The sequence below is a fragment of the Morus notabilis genome, unplaced genomic scaffold, assembly GCF_000414095.1.
Source record: "Morus notabilis unplaced genomic scaffold, ASM41409v2 Scaffold267, whole genome shotgun sequence".
Classification (NCBI taxonomy): domain Eukaryota; kingdom Viridiplantae; phylum Streptophyta; class Magnoliopsida; order Rosales; family Moraceae; genus Morus; species Morus notabilis.
In genome coordinates this window covers 124878-150523 of record NW_010359574.1, presented here as the reverse complement: position 1 = coordinate 150523, position 25646 = coordinate 124878, and the positions used below count along the sequence as shown (strand labels likewise).

Here is a 25646-nt window from a genome sequence, read left to right as displayed (position 1 = left end):
TAATAACGATGGCCAATTTGTTTATTTTGAACAGTAGAAAGGAAAACGAACAAGGGAAACGAAGAGGGTTAAACTCGGATTTTGCTGAGCAACTCAGGTAAGTAGAGCATGACTTATCTGCAACACTTGTAAACTTTGTTTGATAGACTTTATGTGGAATGTCTAGTGTGCTATTATGTGAATTTTTGTGACATTGTCAATGTGTATGCTTTGTGAAGGCATGCTTACGTTAATATATTGTGCGCAAAGTAGAGCATCGCGTGGATTATTAGGTTGCTTGTGATTGAGCACATAATAACATTCATGATAGGCCGGTACTGCCAAGTCAAAGGACTTCTGTTGTGATATGGTGATTGATGAAATTGTGATTGAGCCGCGCAAGTCTCTTGAGCCAAGTGGGGGATGACGGAGACTATATTGTGATATTAAAAAATTATGATTTTGAATGCGCTGGCCGTTCCCTCGAGCCAGGTGGGTGATGACGGGGAACCTAATATTGTGATTTGAGAAATTGACATGTGGTCAGATTGTGAAAAAGCCGGCAGTACCGGGAGGGCCCTAGTGATATATAGTGCACGTGCATATAGTGTAAGAATTGATTGGCATAAGTTACCTATGATGTTATGATGTACGAGTATGTTAAAGTAAGATTGTGTGATTGTAGCTCTACTTACTGAGCTTGTAGCTCATTAAAGTTTGCTCTGTGCTATAGGTAAAGGTAAAAACAAAGCAGAACAGTAAGCAGGGGAGTTGGCTTTGTTGACCGCTGTACATATGGTTAGACCGAAGAAGCTGCACACAGATTATTTTGGGTTTGTAAATATATATTTTGGAGTTAAACTCATAAAACTTGGATGACTATATAATTTTAATTGTGGCTAGAAAACTTGATAGGAATGGTATATTAATGAAATGTTATTTAAGCAAAAAAAACAAAATTGAAACACCATAGTTTTCACATAAGTGACAGGTGAAGGTTAGTTATTGTGGCACGCCCTTAGGATTAATAGTAAGAAAGGCTTGGAAGGAGATGGTATAAAAGAAGGGTTGTCACAACCTGGGAGGTCGAGTCCATGAAGATCGAGAGCGGGGCTTGTCCCGAGATTTGTAATTAAAGTAAACGAAATAAGCGGGAAGTAAGTGAAAAAATCCTGCTAATTAGTAGAAATGTCAACCAAACGGGGATGTTATCCTAAAATTTGGAAAAAATATCCCAGAAGCTCAGGAGGTATATATATGTAAAAAGGACAAGTCCAGAAAAAACATTCTGTAATTTTCATCCTGAGAATATAGTGAATTTATCTCTCTCACAATAGACGTAGCTCTTGAACATAATAGTAGACCATTATAAATCTGTGCATAAATTCTTCTTGATTGCTTTTTGATCTTTCCAAAACATATTCTAAACCGTTAAAAATCACTTTAATCGTCTTTATTCGGATTAATTCTGTTGACAAATTTTCATCGTCAACAAGAAGTACAAAACAAAACGACAATTGATAACCATAGAGGCGTAGTGATCTTACCATACAGGATTCAATTCCGGAAAAGATAGCCTATGAGAGCTTTCCCCTTATTACCAGCGCATCAAGAAATTCTCTTTTTAACGTTATGCTCTCCCTTGATACCATTTGATAGATCCTACAAGGTGAAAACTTGTCTTCAATGATCTTATAATATCATTAAATTATTTCTGTGTCAGAACTTGTTTTTTCCTTTCCTGGGAAGTTAATTTGTTTTGCTTCTTTTGTCGTATGAAGGATTTAACTTGCTCTTTTTATTTTGGCAAAAACTAGTGCTTTTCAAAAGAATAATATGCCTGCAAAGACGCACGAAAAATGGGCTAAGATTCCATGCTCAATTTGGTGTCTAATAAATCGTATTATGTCATGCCTTTTTTTTTTTTTTTTTTTTGTAATATTGTTCAGCTGGATTTATGTATTTTTTTTTTCTTCTAAAGCTCATTAAATAATGTGATATAATATACTGATTCAACACTATTTGGGAATCAAAAAATTAAACAGGAGCCAATTGCTATGCATCGTCGTCCATTACAAATTAAAATGATCAAACATGACGTGATTTAGATCAGTACTGATTAAAATAAAAATTAAAAGTGTCGACAACGCAATATGCAAGTATAGAACGATGAAAAAGAGACAAACGGTCGTTTTCTCAAGTCTTTAAATAATTGTTTTGGGATATAGAATATTTGTATGATTGATTTGTAGTGTGCGTGTGTATGTGTGTGACTTCTTCTGTTATGTCAATACAATATTATAACAACAAATAAAACAAGGAAAGTAAGAAATTTGCTTTAAATTATTGCTGATTATTTCATCGATATTTTCTAGGTAATAATTCTCAATGAAAAAGGAAGAGAAAATGACGTTCAATATCGACTTAGTTAGAAATAAATAAATCAAAGGATTAATTTTAAAAATTCTCCCCCGAACTATGCTTCTTTTAACATTTTACTCTCTAAATTTTAAAAAATAACATCTGTTCCTTTCGAACTTTATTCCGTTAACAAGTTTTATTCTTCTGTTGCAATAAATGACAAAAATCGCCACATTTCAAGTACATAACTTATCTGAAGAAAGTATTATCGTAAATTAACCTGCAACAACCTTAAATTATAAAAAAAAAAGTGATTAAAATAATTCAAATGCGTTAAAAAAATCCATTTTAACACGACTATTCGAGTTCCCCAATCAAAGACCCATCTTTCACAGATCAAAACTAAAATCAAAACGCATATGAAAAACATAAATGATTCCAATGAAAAACATAAATGATTCCAACAAAAAAATGAAAAAAAAAAAAACCTTGAATCCACCTTTTGTATTGGCGGCGTAGGATATTTGTGATGTTGAATTTCTATCCTCCAAAGATATTGCATTAGTTGGACAAACCATTTGACAAGGCCTTGTGCAGTCAAAAGGACAATCCCAAGACATACCAGCCTTGCGAAAATGAGGATCTTCATCATCATTAACACTGATCATGACCCAAGGCCTTGGAAGATGAAAAATATTTGTGGCTGCTTCAATTCCCTCATTCACCGCACTCACAATTGATGCATCAGCTGTACATTCTATGCAATCCATTGTTTCTAAACTCTCTCACTTACTCTATCTCAAACCCAAAAAAAAAAAAAAAAAAACTTGTTTTTCTCTCACCTCCAGCAAGAGTGTAAACAAGAGAGAGATTTCTGATAATGTTGAAAATGTCGAAAACTTATGTTTGGGAAAATGTCAAAAATGAAAAGAGGAAAGAATATAGAGAATTATCTAATTATGAGAGTATAAGCGTAATTGCGTTTTTAATTCTCATTAAATAAGTAATACGTGGCGATTTCTGTCACTCGTTGTAACAGAATGATAAAACTCGTTAACAGAACAAAATTCAGGAAGAACGGATCTTACTTTTTAAAATTTAAGAGATAAAATGTTAAAATGATCATAATTCGGGAGGAATTTTTGAAATTAATCCTATATCAAAATACTTAATTATGCCAATAATATGTAAAACTTGAAAAGGAAACCGAATAAGTAATAAATAAATAAATAACTACGTTTAGCAGGTCTCCATAGTATAGTAAACCTAAACTCAGTCCACATATATAAAGCTAATTATTAATGTGCTCGTACTATAATATTTTCTCCCAAGTCCCTATAGCTCTCGGTCATCAACCATGGCCTTGAAGGTAGAAGAAGAAGGTACTATTGAAGGAAGAAATGATTACACACAAGACGGAACAGTGAATCTCCAAGGCGGACCCATTTTAAGATCAAAGACTGGGAGATGGAAATCCTGTTCCTTCATTGTAGGTAAAGTAGTCCATTTTTAATCGAGACTGGCCATAATAAAGGCAAGAGCACTTCTATATGTTTCTATGGGTACCGGTTTTAGTCATTTTATATGTGTCAAATTTTGATATGTTAAAACGCTTATGAGTTTTCAATTACTCTTAAGAAAATTGGGTTCATAAATGCATGTCAATTTTAATTTTTATGTAAGAATGGGGGTTATATACAATTATTTTCTAGTTGGAAAAGTAATCCACTCATAGATCAGTAAATTGGGAAGAACATTTGCATTTAATTAGTAAATTGTCGTTCTAGGCTTCTAGCTAGTTAAGTCCAAAATTATAATAAGCTCCTCAACTCTTAATTATAAAGCGTTATATAGCCTCCCTTGCAGATCCTACATAATATACATGTATATTGGTTTTTCCAACAGAGATTTGATTTTTAAATGTTTTCGTGTTTTCTTTATGTTACGTTTATATATATATATATATATATATATATATATTATATATATATAGCATACGAAGTGTTCGAGAGGATGGCGTATTATGGGATTGCGACAAATCTAGTGCTGTACTTGGCAAATAAGCTCCATGAAGGCACTGTGACCTCTTCAAACAACGTTACAAACTGGATTGGTACGGTTTGGATGACACCCATTTTAGGAGCTTACATTGCAGATGCTTATCTCGGCCGGTATTGGACTTTTGTCGGTGCTTCAGCAATTTATCTCATGGTATAATATTACAGCTAATTACTAATTTCACACACACAGATATATACATATTCATGCACTTCACATATGCACCATATAATATATGCACGCAGAATCGAACAGGTATGTGATTCTTGTTAAAGAACAAGAACCACAGAGCATTATAGATATAGACATCGATATGTATGTGGGGAAACAAATATTTGACATGTTTAGAATTGATCCCTTTTTATTTTTCATTTTCAAAATAACGTTTGGCGCAATAAAGACAAAAAAAAACAGAAATAAAAACGATTTTTTGGTTTAGTGTAAAATGAGAGAAATGAAAAATGACTTTTAGTCGTTTTTCATTTTTTATTTTCACTTACTCCTCTCTCGAGCAGAGAGAGAAAAAGATAGACATTAATAGGTTTTTTTATACTGAAAATAATCACTTGATAAAACTACCAAATGCATTTTTAAAAATGATTTTTGTTTGAGATTAAAAACGTTTTTATTTTTATACAAAAAATAAAATCATTTTAGAACGAGTTCTAAACGTTTATTTCATTAGACTTACGTCAACAAATTAATGATTTGTTTTTTATTTGGACACCATATTAATACGTTATAGGTCTATATATGGCAGCATATATATATATATATATATATATAAATGGTACTCTGATCTAACTGTAATATTCTTTTCTTTCTATCAAAACATATTCCTAAAGTATTCCAATTTCCAGAGATCCGTTACCCCAATCTCCTAGACGCATAATGCGATCTAGGCCTAATAGGAAGCTCATAATAACGCAATCTTATCTTGGTTTTCTCGGGATTTCGCATAGGATTTTTTTTTTTTTTTTTATTGTAACTATCCTAATTAATAGAGCAATGTTACATATAACTTGTTTGAGTGTTATCATGTAACACAAAAAAACAAAAAAACAAAACAAAAAAACAAAAAAGAAAAAAAAAAGTTACAAATTCATATAAAAGTTGTTACGCTTGTTGTACCGTACCGCTGCTGGACTTAAAGACCATGCTTATGATTATAACAATTAGAGCAACACTTTCGTTTTTTTAGTATTTCTAACATGTTCGAGATGGCAAACAAGTTAATCAACTGTTCCTCCAAATATTGTTGTAACTAAACAGGGAATGTCGCTATTAACCCTAGCAGTTTCAGTTCCAGCCCTAAAGCCACCATCATGCGGACACGGAATCAAAGACGCAGATTGCACCAAAGAAGCCTCACACTTTAAAAAGGGTATATTCTACTGTGCACTCTACATTATTGCTTTGGGAACAGGTGGTACCAAGCCCAACATCTCAACCATGGGCGCTGACCAATTCGATGACTTCGAGCCCAAAGAGAGGGCCCAAAAGCTCTCCTTCTTCAATTGGTGGATGTTCAGCATTTTCTTTGGCACCCTCTTCTCCAACACGTTTTTGGTCTACATACAAGACAATGTGGGCTGGGCTCTTGGATATGGGCTTCCAACGGTTGGGCTTGCGGTTTCCATTTCGGTGTTCTTGGTGGGGACTAAATTTTACAGGCACAAATTGCCTACAGGTAGTCCTCTTACTAGGATAGTTAAGGTGTTTGTGGCTACTATAAGGAATTGGAATTTGACTCTTCCAAATGACCCAAAAGAGCTTTATGAGCTCAGCTTGGAAGAATATGCAAAATCCGGGAAATTCAGAATTGACCATACTCCTTCATTAAGGTACTTGTTTATGATCTCTTTCACATTGTTATAATAGTCTAATTATTTGTCATCTTGTTATGTTGAACCAATCTCTTGAACTTCATGCAACACAATCATACCTAGAAAACAAAAACCTTTTATTTAACTCTCTTTAATAAATGACTAATTTGCTTAAATATTAGACAGTAAGGTATTAAAAACATGGAGAGTGCTATAATAGAGTGTGAAAAATTCTCATGATAAAACCCATTTATGTACCGTTAAATGACATCATAATTCTATATATGATACGAAGAAAAGTATTCAGTTTATAAAAACTTAATGAGAATATGACGTTTCAAAATTACAAAGCAGACTTTTTTGTTAAATAAAATTTTGTTAGAGCAATTCTCACCTGTTAGATATTCAAATCAAACTTAAGATTCGGTTGTAACATGCCTTCCAACTTAATTAACAGATAAAATACATCGAAATTCCTTCCAAGTAAGCCATATAAATGAAAAACAACGAAATTACTTTCCATGATATTCAGTACTAACAAGCTAGTTTTATCTGCAGATTCCTCGACAAAGCAGCAGTACGAATCAGCGACTCAACCTCGCCATGGACTCAGTCGTGTCCAGTAACCCAAGTCGAAGAAACCAAGCAAATGCTGAAGATGCTCCCAATCCTCGTCGCCACATTCATCCCCAGCACCATGCTCGCCCAACCCCAGACTCTCTTCATCAAACAAGGTTTCTTTAAAAAAAATCTAGAGAGAGAGAAATTTTGCGAATGTCTTTGCTTTATACTCGTCTACAATGCTTAAAAATCATAAATTATTCCATTATTAAAAAAAAAAAAGTAATTACTAATATTTACGCTTAATTACAAATGATCTCATAAATCACGTTTTTGACTCATTGTCCCTTTCTTTTATCACAAGGCGCCACCTTAAACAGACACATAGGCCCAAACTTCGAGATCCCTCCGGCCTGCCTCGCCGCCTTCATCACCGTCTTCATGCTTTTAAGCCTAGCTCTCTACGACCGCTACTTCGTCCCGGCCGTTCGACGCTACACCAGAAACCCTAGAGGCATCACATTGCTCCAGAGACTCGGCATTGGCCTTGTTCTCCACATCATCATCATGGTAACGGCCTGTTTGGCCGAGAGAAAGCGTCTCAGCGTCGCCCGGCAAAACAAAATCTTCGGGAAACACGAGATTGTCCCTCTCACCATCTTCGTCCTCATTCCTCAATTCGCTCTCATGGGCGTCGCCGACTCGTTCGTCGAGACCGCGAAGCTCGAGTTCTTCTACGACCAAGCGCCGGAGGGGATGAAGAGTTTGGGGACCTCGTACTTCACGAGCAGTATAGGGATCGGTAGCTTCCTGAGCAGTTTTGTTCTGACGACGGTTTCGGACTTCACGAAACGACACGGACGAGGAAAGGGGTGGATCTTGGATAACTTGAATGTGTCCCACTTGGACTACTATTATGCCTTCTTGGCTGTCTTGAGTTTTATCAACTTTTTCTTCTTTTTGTTTGTGGCCAAGTTGTTTGTTTACAATGTTGATGTGACGGAATCCAAGAGGGATTTTGCTTTGGAAACTTCGCCGGAGATATTGACTTAGGACAGTGAAGCTGAAGGGTCGTATACTGGACTTATCAAGTGATGAAAATTGAAAAATATAATTTTGGTGTATTTGTTGCCCCTAATGATACTTGAAATACATTCCAACGATAACGAAAAATAATGTACTCGTTAAAGAATGTAATTCCACACAATATATAGTTGTTTCATTTCTGTTTTTGCCGTTGAACTTTCTCCGGTGTCCGAATGTCCTCTTGCTTCCTAGAAACGGCACGTCATTTATAGTTACAGCTTATACGTAGTTAATAGAAAACGACACAGTCTAACCTCTTGTTTATTTAATACTTCAAAAACGACCAGAAAAGGGCGTGTTTTACTGTTATTCACAGTTGAAGCATTCTGTCGTTCATTGCTAAAAAAAGACATGTCGTTGAATAGGAAAATTTTTCTTTCCGACCGATAAACTTCCTGACGTTTTGGAAAACATATCCTTCAAATTTAAAATTTTCCCGCTATATGTAACAAACATGTCGTTCTTCGAAGCGAAGTTTTTTGTTCTTCCAGTTGTTTTTGTGGCGTCGTACTGAAAAAAGTCATGCTACGATATTAGGAAAAAATGATGTCGTTTTTACAGAAAAACTATCTTTTCCAACCAGTAAAACCGACATACCGCTGTACCTTTAGAATGTCGTTTATCTAGAAACGACATGTTCTTTGTGATTCAAAAATCTGTCACTTAACCAGTCTTTCATACGAAATTTTCCTGTCCTTTAAGTCGTGAAAATGACATGTCATTCTTTGTCTCAACTATACTGTCGTATGATACCAGAAAATAACACTGCCAGTAGTCCACTATGAAACGACATTTTGGAAACTTTGTCTTCAGACATGTAAACGAAAATGTCATTTTAAGCTTTTAAAATGATTTATATGTAATGAAACATGTCCTCTGTAATTTAAATTTGTACTGTAAGAACGAATTCAACATATATATTTTCCATACAACAGTTGGCTGTTCTTGAAGTTGGTGAAACAGTACTTTGCTGTCTTTCCAATCCATGAGAAAAAGTGTTGTCGTTTATCACTAAACGACATGCCGTCTTTTTACATATAGCTAATGGATTACAGGTTCTTTATTTATCGATAACAAGTTACAGGGTTTAGCAAAAGAATAGATAAGAGGCCTGGGTTAGGGTCCTAACTTAATTCTTTTTTTTTTTTTTTTTTTTTGTTGCTAGGAATCAACTTCCTTTAACTATGACCAGCAAAAGAATTCCCACTTGGTTAAAAATGCTTGTTTTAGGTGACAATAGGCAGCAACTTGTATCCTGCAATGGACTCCAACAGCCAAGTGTGACCAATGACTTTGGATCCAGTTTGGGAAGCTGCATCCTCTGCCTCACTTAACCTTTGGAACAGGATTGCAACTTCTTCCCCTAATCTGCACCCTTCTAGCGGGTCGATGTTGTATACAACTAATGCCCGTGGTGTTGGAGCTGCCTCTTTGCTACTTCGTGCAACGAGTTCTTCCCTGCTTCTCAAGACGGTCCCTCCTGCGGCTGTCACCAAATCTTGGAGATCTTCCTTGTAAGACGGCAGAAAATCACCTACCAAATAGAAGTTCAAGCCACTAAAAAGCTTTGGTGCCTACAAAGAGAAATTTTAAAATCAGTAAACTAGAAACAACTTAAAAAATGTAATCATAAAAAGAAAAGGAAAAAAAAGAAAAAAGAAAGAGCAAGAGTTTCTATAAAATTGCATGTGGCACGAATACCAAAATCGTTGGGGCTTTTTGACTTTAAGAGAAACACTAATTTGTAAAATGACTTTCCAAAAATTTATATTTGCAAAATGATTTTGGAGTTTAAACTTGGCAACCACTTTTTATACTGAGCGACCAAGTGGGGTGCAAAATTGTAAAAAAGTAAGGTTATTCTGCTAATGTAAAATTTTGAATTGTCAATATGGACGATGGATCGTTTTCTAGTTGAGTTATCCCATAGAAAGTAAGGTGTAACTAAATTAAGGTGCTCATAAAGGTTTATAGCTTCAAAATGTGGCACCACGACCATGTCATATTGAAGTATTTAGCCGTCGAAGAGGAACTTACATTATCTGATGCTCTGAGCCTGCCATTCTTTGGACCATCACAGCACCCATGGTTATCAAGACAAACTTCATAAGGTTCTTCATTCACATGACAATTTGCCTCCATGCATGCCCTTAGCCCTGCAAAGCCCATGTTTTTAGCTGTGTCATACATTGTTCAAGTTCATATCTATTGTTTCACAGTGGTGCAATAAACCAACTTCAGTTAATTAAACATGAAGGGTACGAATGGATGAGTGAAAATCAGGAAGAACTGTAAAAGAGAGGGCCTATAAGTTAAAATGTTGTTGTCCTACTCAACGAACAAAGGGAAACAATGTGATCAAAGCAATCAAAAGACGGAAAACATCAAAAATGTCAAAATGAATAACGTACAGTCAACTTTAACAATCCATCTTCCATTCAAAATTGCCATGAGAAATTTCAACGTCCGCGTGCATGCATCCTTATCATCTGTGGCTGCAATCACATGTGTTACATTTGGGTTCCAAAACTTGGAGACAGTGGCACCGCTCATCTTCCCATACTTGACCAAAAGAGCCTGTAGCATGGCATACAAAAAATAAATAAATAATAAATAAAAGAAAGGAATCAGTTCAGATCTGGCTGAATAGGAAATATTCAATGCTCATACAGCAGAACATGATAGAGATAAAATAAAAGGCAAAACATAAAATAGCAAATATCAAAAACAGACTTTGCCAGAAATCATAGAAGCTAGGAGATCCAATGTTCCAGATAATTAGATGAAAATGACACATCTTTCCCAGATAAAGATGTGCCTCAGATAATATAAAACAGTAACATCAATCTATTCAAAATGCTTTTGCACATTGAAGCTTTGTCATGATGATCAAATAGGGATCAAGTACCTTCTCGTCTGTAGACAAAGCAGAACCACAAAAAACCATTTTCTTCTCTCCATCTAGAGAAGGCACAAAATTGGACAGCTGACAGCTCCTGGAAACAGAATAGTAGAAATTTTAATTTCGAAAAAAAAATGCTTGGCGCTTTCAACAGATTACTCCTCTTCGAAGAAAAGTTTAGCAAGCATTTGTGATTTTCAAGTAATTATTCTAACCGTAGACCTGAATTTTACTATGTCAAAACATAACATTTTGCTTGTAAGTTTTTCCTAATGACATAAGCATCAAAAGGTATAATAGAAGATGAAACCCTACGCTATAGCAGGTAAGGTGTGATCTTTAGCGATAATTTTCCGAGACTTGGGCTTCTCACTAGGGAATCTAACTGAAGAATGAGCTGGACAGAGAATTAGAAAGTCTTCCTGCAATAAATTCAAAAATTAAACCATTAGGTCCATTACCCTAGCTATTACTTGGAGCTTAATTCACTGCACTAAAATAGGACGTATTTTTAAGAAATTTGAAGACAAAAACATGTGCGTACATAATCCCAACGACATTTTGAGATCCCCATTGCACAAGGAACGTGATAGCTTTTCCGACAGGATCTCACATAGCATCCCAAAGCTGCTCCTTTGTGCCCACATGTAGAACACCTGAGCTTTGCACCCCTTGCCAATTCTTCCTTCAAATTCTCAACTCTATCATCATCAACATAGTACACTTGCGGAGCCCTGCATTTCCAAATTCTATATTACAATTCTCTATTGTCATGAAAGTTTTTACTTTTTGCTCTCCTCTAGATTTCATAAAACATATAAACACATGGAACCCATTTGAAGCATATAAACTATCTCAATAATGAAGATCTGTAGGAACACATAGTGGGCAAGCACAACTTCTATTGTTAAAGGGGTGTTCATCGGTTTTTAACCGACAATTTTGGTCGGTTTCAAAACCAAACCGACAATGTCAGTTTTTAAAAATTTAAAACCAAAATCAAACCGAAGAATAATATCTTCAGTCTGTTAATCGACCGTTTTTTATCAGTTTTTATCGGTCGGTTTCTTACTTAAAAAAATTTTGTGAACTATTTTCTTCTTAAATTTTAACCATTCAAATATTTAATATTTAAATAGTTAAAATTAAAAAGAAAAAATGGTTTAAAAGATAAAAAATAAAGCCTAAAAGAATATATCCTTAAGGACTAAGGCGAAATAAAATACATAGCCATTTATATAAAATAGTTGAGGAAAAATATTCTCATCTCTTTTCAATGTGGGACTTTCAAAAGTCTGATGTGCTTAAGTTTTCAAGCACATCAGACTTTTAATAATCTCACATTAAAAGATATGAGAATATATTCCCTCAACTATTCTATATAAAGAGCTATGTATTTTCATTTTTTCATCACAACTTACAAGTTAGAGAGATGTAACTTTTTTTGAACGTCCATCTTCAATAATATGATAGACTTATATTCACCACCTACAAGATTAGAGGTTCAAATATATGGATAATAACTTTTTTTTTAAAATTAGTCAGTCGATTCAGTTTAACCGATCACTTCGATTGGCAAAACCGAAACCGAACCATCCATGAACTATGAGCGGTCAGTTAACTGACTGAATTAGTCGGTTTGCTAAAGTGGAACTGAATTTTTAGTTTGGCAGTTCGCTGTCGGTCGGTTTCAATTTTACAATTCTTTTGAACACTCCTAGTTATTGTAATAGAAAGTACATCAAAACCACATAAAATAAAAGCACTTAAAAACTTATAATGGACACACTCCAAATATATAACACTCGGCACTCACAAATAAAAAAACAAACTAACTAAATAGAAGAAATAAAATACAACACTAAGCACTCTCTCGTACCTTTTCTTCTTTTACTTTGTTGTGGTAACAACATGAGGTAAATGCCTCCTTATATAGGCGAAATTAAACTTGGACTCCAAGTTTCTCCAGGCACATGGCTTTCATCAAACATAATGCACAAAATACCACCACTTGGCCCAACTAAAGGCCCAAAAGCAATGCCCAGCAATAGAGATATTCTTCTTATATCACAGATCGAATATACTTTTAGCATCCTAGCCTATATAAGCTACTATCAATTAGATTGAAGCCAAGTGTTAGCAATATGGGGCATTTTGTCTTTGATGAAGGCCACGTGCCTTGAAGAAACTTGAGTTGTCTTTTGTTTATGACTACCGAGTGTAATATACTTCGAGTGTGCCTATTATTAGTCTCTTAAGTGTTTTTCCTTTTATGTAGTTTTGATGTACTTTCTATTACAATAATTATAGAAGTTGTGTTTGCCCACTAGTGTTGTGTTCTACAAGTTATATCCATGCATGTATCCATTTGCTTCTCCAAATTTCTAGATTTCCAATCGACAGTAAATTTCATCAACATTGCTCGAGCATATTAGAGATGCAAAAATGGCATACCAGTCAATGCACACTTTGTGAACATGTATGACATTTGGAAGCGTTGCCTCATCACCCAGTACCAACTTCCCACTAGAATAATGTAACATTGTCCCTGTATTCTGGTATATTTCGCGGGGAAAAGAACAGGAGATAAGTAACCAAGTCTTAAAGACTACAGAAACATACTAAGAAAGACAAAATCGAAATCTACACAAGTCAAGAAGTTACCTCTGAGATATCAGAGGAATGGCAAAATGCACAAGTAGTTTTATTTACAAGCTGGCCATCCAAAATTTTAGGTGCCTGCACACTAGGTTGTGATATCATTTGAAGTTTACTCTCTGAATTGGTCATCAAAGCTCCAAACTTGGAAACATCTTGGAAGTGAACAGCACTGCTCCCACTCAACTGTAATACCCCATAGTTCAGTTGCTTCTGTCTCTTTACTTCCCTAAGATTACCATCCTTTCCAAAGCCAGCACTGTCAGTCCTAAGCTTCCCTATTTTAGAACCATCATTGTCTTGGCTTGGTCTTTTAGCCAAAGAATTTTCTGAGCTCTGAAAAGTGAAAACATAAATCCAAATAGACTATTTCAGTAAAACATCAATGACTCAATAACCTGTAAACAAGGCCTAATATAGATGTAGGTTTTTTCCCACTTCATAACTCTTTAATTTAAAGAGAATAAAGGCATATACCCGGGTGGAAACCATATAGATGATGGGGGAAAAAAATACAGAAGAGCAATAAACATAAAAAAAAAAAACCACCCAAGATTGCAACACCAAGAACATGAAATAAAAATGAATAACACAGGATTAAGCTGTTAATCCAAAGATACTATTAGCCACATGCAGATTTGAAAGCATGAAAACACCTTATCAAAAGCAAAGAAACAATAAATTCTTACATGCTCGCTGCAACGATAATAGCCGTCATTATCTGAACCTCTAGCGTCACCAAATGAAGGAGGGCTATCTGGTAATGATTGTGAGACGGGATTCATATATATTTCCACAGTTGTACACTCTTCACCACTGTGTTTCAACCCTTTATCATTCCTCTTACATTCTCGAATAAAGTTTTCAACTTTTCCACTCTTGTCAACACCAATTTGCTTGTCAACAGATTGTCCACTCCCTGAATTATCCCCTTGACCGTTTTCAGGTAATTCCTCGTTCATTTGATCGCCAAACCTGATATTTGTCGAAGCTGGGCTTTGCATTGAGACCCTCTCAGCATCTGTACAACCAACCCATTAAGTACTAATTAGTACTTACCAACAAAATTTTGAAAATCAAAGGAAAAATTATCAGAGTTAACGTTTAAAATATTACAACCTGAGTGAGCGGGCTGAAACAATTTGGCAGAGAAAGTGGCATCCAAACATCTATAGATTGTTACCATATTTTCCATAAAAGGCAAATGCCTCAGATCTGCAGCAACGAAAAAAAGAGCCATTTATCATTTATATGTTGTCACAGTATTTTCCATAGCAAATTTCCTTAGATCTTCCGACAAAGAAGATAATCAACTATCAAGCATCACTTCAGAGAGAAACCCAGAAGAAAAATTCAATTTTTCCTCGAAATGAAGTTGCTTGAGGACTAAGATGATAAATCCACAGTCACGTTAAAATGAGAAATTCCATCAAAACAAGAAAAGCCTATATACCTCTATAACAGTTCGAACCCAACAGACCATCAAACAAAGACAGACCTTTCCTCCGATTTCTTCGGTGGGACTCGTTTTCTTCCCAATGAAGAAGATTAAAACAACCCCCAAAATATCGCAATATCGACGGAAAAACGAAAAGCCTTACCTCTACCAACACAGTGGGTTTTACAGACAGGGCAATCCACACCAAACTGAGTTGAACCGGGTAAACAAGACCTACAGAAAACCCCAAAACACAAATTCATAAGACAAAATTAAGGAATACAAAACAAACAAACAAACAAACAAAAAGGAAATCTCACTTGCAGAAAACGTGATTGCATGGAAGCAGCGTCGGTCGATTGAGCAAACTTAAGCTGCAAGATCACCACGAAATACCAGAATAAGCTTCCATTTATCATTTTTAGATCTCTTTTCCTCAGAAACGAACGAAAAAGAAAAAATACGCACCAGAGAGGGCATTTGAACTCCAAACCCAGCTTTTGAAAATTGAGAACCCAGGGATTCAGCAGCCTACTACTTCTCCTGCTATCGCAGTTTACGGAATCCGCCATTGTTACCAGAAAAATCAAATCACGAGCTCCGGCAAAATGTGCTTGTCTCTGAAAATGGCGTTGGTGGGAATTGGTAAAAATGACGGGGTTTTTAACGCGGGTGAAGTATGATTCAAAATGGCTTTGTCGGGCCAATCGAATATGTTTTGTACACGTGGATGGCTGAGATTGTTTCCAGAGCGGATGTGGGACACGTGGCGGGAGATGGTCTTTTGGTCGAAGCAACGACGACGTTTTTTGTACTGTACGCGCGCGCTTTTTATTTAATTTCGGAAACTCCCGCCAGTCTCGTCCCGAAAATTAAAAGAGGGGGAAAATAGAACCCCCGCCTCCGTCCTAAAAAAGCAAATGGAATATCTCGGGCATGTAAATCAAATGCTCTTCTACATTTCAAAAAAAAAAAAAATCAAATGCTTTTTTTTTTGCTAAAAAACCAAAGGACGCGTTTAGAATAATTTTTAAAATAATTTTATTTTTTATATGAAAATAGAAATTAAAACATTTTTAATCTCAAATATAAATTATTTTTAAAAATACGTTTAGTAATTTTATTAATATATTATTTTCAGTATAAAAAAATCAATTAATGTCTCTCTCAAAAATAGAAATAAAAAATAAAAAACTACTAAAAGTCGTATTTTATTTCTCTATCATTTTATACTAAACTAAAAAATCGTTTTCATTTCCGTTTTTTGTCTTTAATTGTGTCAAGCGCCGTTTCTCTCCCGTTTTCATTTTTCTTTCTTGAAAAACGTGAAAAATAAAAAAAAATAACTCAAAACACAGCCTTTGTTTTCTGTATGAAAATGGAAATGAAAACGTTTTCATTTTCAGACAAGAATCATTTCTGAAAATGTGTTTAGTAATTTTATTCAGAAATTATTTTCAATCTAAAAAAACTGAAACTGCGTTTTGTGGTTTTATTTTTAAAAACATGTAATAGTATTTAAAATAATAATATATTAAACTTCTCCTCATCTTGTCCCCTTTCAAACACCAATTATTGTTGTTTCATCAATTAATGTCCTCCGATGACATTCAACAGTGAAAAGCCGCTTGTTAACGCCTTAAGCTCTCCCAGAGTGTACCAATGCCCCTAACCCAAGTGGGAAACCTCAGGGACGGGCATAGTCACCTGATAACCACCACCACCATTTTCATTATTATAACAAGATCTACCAAACCTCGCCGGGTAAGAAATCTGATGATCCTTGCCAAACACCCAGATTTTCAGCAAATACCAACATTACTTGAAAAAATTATGAGCAAATCATATTAATGGGCATACCTCGGTTGATTTGGGAGAGTAGGGGCTAAGCATAGTCGGAGACCGAAGAAGAAGGCTGTCGTTTATATCCCGAGACTTGCAATTCTAGCTAGAAGCCCACCGCAAGAGAGAGAGAACAGAACGACGAGAGGGAGAGAACAGAACGACGAAGAGGGAGAGAAGAGAACGACACAGAGGGAGAGAAGAGAACAACGAGAGGGATGGAGGTAAGTTGGAGAAAATAAAAATGGAAAAAATGAAAACGACTTTAATTCGTTTTCAGAAAAGCATCAGTTTTTGAGAAAAATACAAAAACGTTTTTATTTTTAATTTTGGTACGGTACTTCCCCAAACACGGTCTTCTTTCCGGTTTCAATTTTTTCTCCTCGTAAAACATGAAAAACGTTTTCAAAACCAGAAACAAACGCGCCCAAATGCTCTTACACACCCTTTTTTGTGCAAAACCTAAGGAAGAGCCACACGACAAGTTGTTTGTAGGTGAAATTTAACCCATCTTAAGTCTAGTTTGGTTCATAAGTTTGAACAAAAATATTTAAATAGAAATTTAAGTTTTGTGAAATAAAATACCGTAGCAAAAATATTAGTTGAACTTATAAAATAATCGCATGACTAGTTCGATTGTCAGCCACATTCACTCCAATTAAGTTCAAGAGTTAGTTGTCAAAATTAAAGATTCTAAGGAATGTTTTCACATTCAAAAACAACAAATACTGACCCCGTCATTTCGCCGATTCGAGTTTAGAATTTGAGTTTTGCTACAGTAAAAAGCTCTCAGAAACAGTCACATCTAACTTTTTTATTACAGTCAAAAGCTCTCACATAAAATCACATCTCAACTTGAATTACAAACTCGAATCAGCGAAGTGAACGGGAAATATACTCTTATTAAGTGAAAGCTAGCCAAAAACGGAGATTTCGTCCTTAAAAATAGTGTTTTAATTGTAAACTATACACCGGTTATCAGTTTTGTTTTTCCGAAAAATTGAATGTCGTTTCGGTTAATGACATAAACACTGCGTCAGTTTTTACTGTTTGTGTGTGTGAAACATAAAACATAAAAACACACAAAACATAAAAGAATTTAGTGGAACCACAATAGTATTTTCATTTTTCACCATTATACAAACGAGACAGTGAGACACGTCGTGTAAAACAATAAACGACAACGACACATCGTTTTCCTAATTGCTAGGATGCCTCCCTGTAAGGGAAATGTCGTTTACAGGAAGCAGTTATCCATCATAATTTACTCAATCTCAAAATAATACAGCTAGTTCCCCGTGAAACTACCACCTACTCATTTCACTCACATTCTTGGCCCTGCATTCCAACAAAGCCTTGTACAGAAGCAGCTTCAGTCTCTCGAACTTCGTTGTTGTTCACTTCCTCTGCCCCAATTATGTCATTCTACAACGGTAAAGCTGGTACATTGTCTTTCTCACCAATCTCCACTGTTTCATCATCAGCCTCACCAACTATATTTTCACATCTCATGATTCCAAATCCCATGGAAGAGTCTTTCAAATTTGTAGGAGTATCGGTATCATTGGAATTACTATCCATTTCCAACATACCTGATGACATTTCTTGAGGACCAGAGTCGGCGTTTAGTAGTGAGGGCGGCATTTTTGAAAGAGTTGCAATTTCTGGCTCATCAGTGGCTACTATTTCCAAGAGACTTCTTGCGTCGTCTTGAGTAGAGTCATCTACGGCAAACTCGGACTGGTCTTCTCGTGTTTCCTCTCCTTGAATGCTTGTAGACTCTTCACTTGATATTACCATTGTCTTCTCTATCTCCAGCAGCTTTTGGATCACTTCATTCACAGAATCTATCATACGCTCATTATCTTTGACATCGCTGCAAGAGGGATTAAAACCCCATTTTAGAAAGAAAAAAGTCGGGGCATGTAAGTGCATTGCCATTGAGCAAAATTTTCTATAAGCAAGAGAAAATGTCTCCATAATCAACTTGTGGTCTCTTCGAGTTGAATTGGTAGCAGATTTTCACAAAATTAAACGGTCAGATCCTTCTAATGAATCAAACGGAAGAAAACTTGTCGACAAAAAACAACATGTCGTTTTAACACCAACACAGAAATTATCAAGCAAAAACATCTCTTCTAAATGATTGAATAACAGCACACTTCATTAGACAAAACAGCAAAACACTGTTAGGATCCTGGTTGAGTCCCACATTGCTAAAGTACGGGCTTAGCATGTGGGTTTATAACCACTTGGGCACCATCTCTCCCTACAAGCTAGCTTTTGGGGATGAGTTCTACCCAATGGTTATAACAATTGGTATCAGAGCATGCCCTTCCTCAGGCCCACGTTGCGGAAGGAGCGACCTGGGGAGGGGCGACTTGGAAAGGCCAGAGTGGGCCATCCAGAGTGGGCCGCCGTGGACGTCGGTGTCAGAAGCGTGGTGGTATGTTAAGATCCTAGTTGAGTCCCACATTGCTAAAGTATGTGCTGAGCACTGGGGTTTATAGCCAGTTGGGCACCCTCTCCTTACAAGCTAGCTTTTGGGGATGAGTTCTACCCAAGGGTTATAACAAAACAAAACAAAACATATTATTCATATGAACCACGTCAAATTAAAAACTGTAAATGACATGTTTCCTTGATAGAAATCTCTTAAATGACATGCCGTTTTTTTAGATCGAACGACAACAAAAATACAGCATCTGGGACATCTCAGTTTGTATGAACACTAATTTTTTCCTGACAAATTATATTCCTTACATAGAACCTGTGCATATATTCCAACACAAACATGCTGAGTTTTGTTAAAATATATCGGTGAAACACAAACGGATTTATCATAAGAAGATATGCAAATCACAGGGTCTGATAAATATAACATAGCAACTAGCAAAAGTTCATACCATAAGCTCACAAAAACCAATCTGTGATAATGGTAAAAGTACTACCTTTCAGGAATCAGGTCTGAAGAAAGAAAGGCTGATTTCACGAGATCTTCAAGAAGAGAGGGGTTGTTGGAGAAATATCCTCCATACTTTGTGATTTCCACTAGAAATCGCAAGTCAAGAACAAACTGCAAGAGCAAGCAAGTACGGTAACAAATTGAAAATTTCGTGAAGGAACGTATTGAATCATAAATATAGGGGTACTGATGAAGGTGCACAAGAACAAGTGCTACTAAACAAAATTACAAGAATTAATAATTAACCTGTTTGTACATGATAAAATATTCCATTGTCAAATTCTCATTGGTTGTAGCCCAGATCTCTTTGTTTTCAGAAATATGTTCAAATATGGTTTCTACAATCTCCCTCAGCATCTCCAGCAACCATTCCTTTTCGAAACCATTGGCCTCAGCTAGTCTTTCTAGTTTTCTCAGTTCTAAAAACAATACCTAATATGGGCAGACCCATGGAACAAGAATAAGTAGCATATAAACTGGCAAACGGACTAAAAACACTCTCAATTAAGATTAAGAGTTTACGGACTGGTGCAACTGGTTTCAGTGTGCCCCCCCGTCAACATGGTGGAGTGGGGGAGCTATGCTGCTGGACACAGAAGGAAAAAGTGAAAAATGGAAAAGAAAAGCATGGGGAAATACCTGAAATGTAATAGAGGGCATCGGATCATGAGATACACTAGGATCACCATGAGCATGGTTGCAAATTATCTGAGCAAGTTCGCAGGTACTTTCCATGGACATTATTCTACGTATATAGTGCTGGCAAAAACAAACTGTAAGCCGACTTGAAGCTTCGTGCATGGACAATGTAAAACTAGTAAGTTCATGCTGTTGGTAACTTATGGCATGTGCATTTATATGATCGTTGCCTCCATTAATGCCTCTAACCATTCTGAGGAATAGTTGCTCTAAAGCTGATAGATTGGCTAGAATAGAAATCTGTTGTTGCACTGATGCAGCTATATTGATTCTGGAACCACCCTTTTCAGTGATATCCGTTCCATAAATGAGTGCGTTTTCAAGGATAATGACATACTCCTTGAAGAGGGTTATCAGTCCAAAAAAGATTGAGCCTTCCATTTGAAGGGAAACTAGTGGGAAAACATCTTCAGTGATAGCCTAACAAAGGAAAAGGGGGGAAAAAAATTACAAGTCAGAGCAACATCCAACATGTTACCCGTCTTAGTTTCACAGTTCACCAGTTAGGAGAAACTCTAAAGGATGCAAAACTAATTATGGGGCAGTGTATACCCCTTGGGACATCACTAAAGTTAAACATCAAAGCCTTTTCCGTCTGATTTTAAAAAGGAACAACACCAGCTCTAGAGTCAACTTATGCAACACATCATAGAAAAAAGATAATAGTTATGTGAAATGAAATTTAACAAGATTATATGCATTACAGTAAATTTATACAAAGAGTGAGCACAACAAGTTTGACAAACCTGCATTAGCGTTACAAACTTCCGACCACTGCTGGTAAGCAGGCAATATTCTGGTTCTTCCCCAACAACCATGGAAGAGCATCCTTCACTTATAATTCCAGATACAAGATATCTACTTAGAGTCCAATCATCTGTGGCAGTAAAGATACTAATGACTTTCTTAATGTGCTGTATGTGTGCACTTAGAATCTCTTCCATTGAAGGTCGGATATACTTAACCAAATATGGCCGCAACACTAATCTCTGAGTTTCCAACAAAGAACAAAACGACAATGAGATCTGCACATCTTGTGCTGCGGTTGACAATCCCCCACTTATGTCTGAGATGGACTCGAGATATTGATTGAAACACTCAACATAAATTTTGGTCTCTTCTCCGGCCCACTGGATAAGCTCCTTGGTATAAGGAGAAGTTTCCCCATATAACATGACAAAACTTTTCGCTGCTTGGGAGATCAAAGAAAACACAAGTTTTGCAAGCTCTCTGATGTACACCCCATAAGAAAACGACTTTGAACACTGTAAACTATGAATTCCTGTTTCTATGCGCGCGTGATAGTACTTAAGCATCAACTGAGTTGCAAGGTGACTCTCTCCAAGCCTGCAAAGTCCGTACAATGCCTTTTGCAGTTCTGGCGCAGCTATTCTCCGATTTTCAGCTAATCGAGTCAACCGCAGTGTAAGAACAGCCTTCCTATCAGAAATCGCAGAACTATATAGGCTTAACTCTTTCATAGAACAACTTACCTCAAACTGCATCTTTTGAAAATTTTCATGCTCCAATTCTAAAACATCAAGGGCTTCATCCATCCTGTTCTCTGACAGAAGAAGGTCCAATGCTTCCGAAACGTTGTTTATGTGATCCTCCAATTCACTTGAAGGTGATGGTTCAGAATATACAAGTTCTTCAACAATGGGGTCCATTATTTCCTCTGACAAAACCTCTGAACATGTGATATTCACAAGCTCTTTAACCAGCTGTTTTTGAGTTATAAGATGTTCTTTCAGTTGCACCAGCTCATTCTCCAAGCGCTCCGCTTCTTCAAAGATTCTGATCATTAAGTAACAAGATTTCATACGCATTTTTTGATTCGACGTCATTAGTTTGATTGTTTAGCTTTTGGAATTTGAAAAGTTTTAAGGAAAAAAAAAAAGAAAAAAACACACTGTAGAGTAGAATTTTGGAATTATAAAGGAAGAAAATCAAGCTTTAAGATGTTACCTAATGAAAGCAGTGTAATTAGAAAAAATGTTCTTGTGGAATTCTTCATTTGACGCCAACTTTAACTCCAAAAGTTCAGAACAAAAGTGTTTAATGCCCTGTACACCAAAATTAAAACTTTTCGAATTACAGAAAATTGACGACAAAGAAGTAATCAATTAGTTTTTCATACAGAGGAAATGTCAACCAAATAAGCGAATTTGAAGGATTGAGAACAAAACCATTACCTTTCCGGTCATGGATCCGAGATCGGGCTCGTCATCGCGATCGCTGGAAACGGAGGTGTAGTCGGAATCGGTGCCGGAACCCGCCGATTTCTCGACTTCCGAGTGGTCTCTGAAGCGGAATCTTGAAGACGTGGAGGAAGATTCCATCGGGAATTTACGGCTTCCCGAGAAACAAACACCAGCAGATAGGATTTCCTAGAACCCATGAAATGGAAAATTTTCATTATATTTTGAATATGATTGATCTTTCTGACCTCGTTTTCTTCTCCCATTGACGAGCTTTGTTTCCCTCGTCTTTTCAATCCTCAGCCTTGTTTCCCTCGCTAAACAACGAGGAGACTCCCAACCGCCAAAGCAACGGCTCCTTTCTTTTCTTTTCCTTTTTCTTTTCTTTCTTTTCGTCCTTTTTTGCTAAATTTTCTTTTCGTACATCGTAAAAAACCAATTTTTGTTGTTTAAAAAAAAAAAATTTTATTAACTTTTTTTCCTTCCAGAAAAGGTATATTATCAACTTTCTTTTTTCATTTATCTTTTTCAAGAGTGTCAAAAAAAATAAAAAGGTCCTATAAAAACTAACGAAATATAAAATTAAGAAGAAAAATTTTAAAAAAAGAAACTAGAGAAAGAGAGAGAGTTTTATTAACGAAAATAGTAGAAAATAGGCCAATATGAAAAGCTCAAGAAAATATATAGGTCAATTTTATAGTTATAGAAATTAATAGGCCGTAATTTGTCAAGTTATGGTTCATAACCAAATAAATTATGGAAAAACTTGTCAAGTTATGGTCTTTATTAACGAAAATAGTAGAAAATAGGCCAATATGAAAAGCTCAAGAAAGTATATAGGTCAATTTTATAGTTATAGAAATTAACAGGCCGTAATTTGTCAAGTTATGGTTCATAACCAAATAAATTATGGAAAAACTTGTCAAGTTATGGTCCATAGCCATACAAGTTATGAACAAAAACCGTGAATAACTTGTCAAGTTATGGTTCATAACCAGACAAATAATGAACAAAAACAGTAATTTGGCATATTTATTAACCTATGTAAACTATTGGCCTATTAATTTTAATTCATCTCAAGTCTTGGTCTATTTTCCTCTTTCTCCCTTTTATTAATCTTATGAAAGTATATAAAATAAAGAGCATTGGGCTTGTTCATTTGTATTTTTTGAGTTAGAGTGATTTGAGTTCAAATCTTGATTTGAGTTATTGCGTATATGAGTATGGTTTGAGTTGGGACTATAATTTAAGTTTGTGTTTGAATGTGTATATTTGAGTTATGGTTTGAATTGAAAATCTATTTGAGTTTGTGTTTGAGTGAGTCAAAACTTGAATTTGTATTTGAATAGTATTTTAATAAAAACTCATGGAAAATTTTAATAGGGTATATGAGTGAGATTTTATTCGTCTATTTGTTGTGAACGCATAGAAAAAAATCATCTTAATCGGAATTAAAACGAAAAAATTATGGCGTTTTTAAGAATATAAAAAATATTGTTCATTAACTTGAGTTGACGGGAGAACTTGAACTCATATTTTAGCCTTAAACTTAAGTTAAAACTCAAATTTTACAAAAGAACATGAACTTGAATAAAGTTGTAACTTGAGTTCAAACTTTTTTTGAGTTTGGGTGTAAGTGAAGGAAAATTTTCAGCACTATTTACGGTTACTATTTGCCCATTAAGATTCTGACATGAACAGTAACTTTGACTGACTTACATAGTAACTTTGACTAAAGTATATAGTTACTATTCATAGCACTCCCCCTTAAATGTCTATTATTCATGATGCCTCATTAAAAACCTTAAAAAGGGAAAAAGAGTACATCATTTATCTACACGTGTTTATGTTGACTCGTTAAAAACCTTATCAAAAAAATTCAGTGGGATAAAACCATAATAAAGGAAAAACATTACAGCCACGTAAACTCCCCTTCAAGTTGACATGTATAAACCTTCCTCATAAATCTCATAGATGACGTATGCCAATACTGTGGATATGCTTTTTGAATGTTGTAGTGAAAAGTGTCATTGTGAAAAGATATGTTGCATTGTCATTTGAACGAATGTATTGAATATTAATATCCTTATTCTTTTCGAACTCTTGAGAGTATGATAATAACTTCGCAGATATGTGTTTCGTTATGTTGCTTTTGACGTAACTTTTCATTATTTTGAACAACACATGCTGCATTGTTTCTAAATAATACTGTTGGATCTTTACTGATAGATAGTCCGCAAGTTTCTTGGATATGTTGAGTCATAGCCTCATCCGTATACATTCTCGACTCGCTTCATAGAGTGCAATAACTTCGGCATGATTTGAAGAAGTGGGAACAACTTTTTGCTTTTGTGAACACCATGAAACAACAGTATCTCCACATGTGAACATTTTATCCAGTTTGAGACTTAACTATATGTGGATTTGACAACTATTTTGCATATGCAAAACCAACCATCTCTTATTTTGATCATTTAGGATAAAATAATTCCAAATCAAATGTTCCTTAAAGATAACAGAATACATGCTTAATTATGTTCCAGTGTTTTCGTGTAGGTGATGAGCTAAATCTTACTAATAAATTAGTAACAAAAGTTATATCTGGTCGGATATAATTAGCAAGATACATAAGAGCTCCTATTGCACTTAAATATGATACTTCAAGACCAATGACTTATTCATTACCTTTGCAAAAGCGAAATAAATCATTTTCAACATTAAGTGATCTAATAATCATTGGAGTACTTAAAGAGTTTGCTTTATTCATGTTAAAGCATTTTAAAACGTTTTTAGTATATTTTGATTTATGCACAAGTATTTCACTTTGGTGCTCAATCTGTAAACCAAGACAATATTTCATTTTTCTAAGGTCTTTCATTTCAAATTCATCTTTTAATTAATCATGTGAATGTATATAAAATGAAGAGTCTTAGAGCTTTATTTATAGGAAAATTTTATGCACTATTTACGGTTACAATTTGCATAGCAAGATTCTGATATGAACAGTAACTTTGACTGACTTGCATTATAACTTTGACTGAGATTGATAGCTACTATTCATAACAAAAGG

At 35.4% G+C, this 25646-nt stretch overlaps 3 protein-coding genes across 3 annotated transcripts; 1 reads left to right on the top strand and 2 right to left on the bottom strand.

Moving 5' to 3' along the window:
- Nucleotides 1–3697: 3697 nt before the first annotated feature.
- Nucleotides 3698–7838, top strand: LOC21389393 (protein NRT1/ PTR FAMILY 5.2). Its single transcript, XM_010094783.1, has 5 exons — nucleotides 3698–3833; nucleotides 4334–4551; nucleotides 5671–6242; nucleotides 6783–6958; nucleotides 7150–7838. Exons 1-5 carry the CDS (start codon nucleotides 3698–3700, stop codon nucleotides 7836–7838), a joined length of 1791 nt encoding a protein of 596 aa, XP_010093085.1.
- Nucleotides 7839–8816: 978 nt separating this feature from the next.
- On the bottom strand, nucleotides 8817–15485 carry LOC21389392 (BRCA1-associated RING domain protein 1). The gene is made up of 13 exons (XM_024163407.1): nucleotides 15338–15485; nucleotides 15190–15243; nucleotides 15033–15103; nucleotides 14551–14646; nucleotides 14121–14452; nucleotides 13438–13767; nucleotides 13228–13328; nucleotides 11318–11507; nucleotides 11089–11195; nucleotides 10780–10867; nucleotides 10283–10448; nucleotides 9909–10027; nucleotides 8817–9445 (listed from the first exon to the last, which is right to left on the bottom strand). The coding sequence occupies exons 1-13, from the start codon at nucleotides 15439–15441 to the stop codon at nucleotides 9098–9100; spliced, it is 2106 nt and encodes a 701-aa protein (XP_024019175.1). The 5' UTR covers nucleotides 15442–15485; the 3' UTR covers nucleotides 8817–9097.
- A 2651-nt stretch (nucleotides 15486–18136) lies between these two features.
- Nucleotides 18137–22717, bottom strand: LOC21389391 (exocyst complex component EXO84C). Its single transcript, XM_024163396.1, has 7 exons — nucleotides 22571–22717; nucleotides 22344–22441; nucleotides 21122–22172; nucleotides 20316–20795; nucleotides 19923–20108; nucleotides 19663–19787; nucleotides 18137–18587 (listed from the first exon to the last, which is right to left on the bottom strand). Exons 1-7 carry the CDS (start codon nucleotides 22715–22717, stop codon nucleotides 18137–18139), a joined length of 2538 nt encoding a protein of 845 aa, XP_024019164.1.
- Between the last annotated feature and the right edge of the window lie 2929 nt (nucleotides 22718–25646).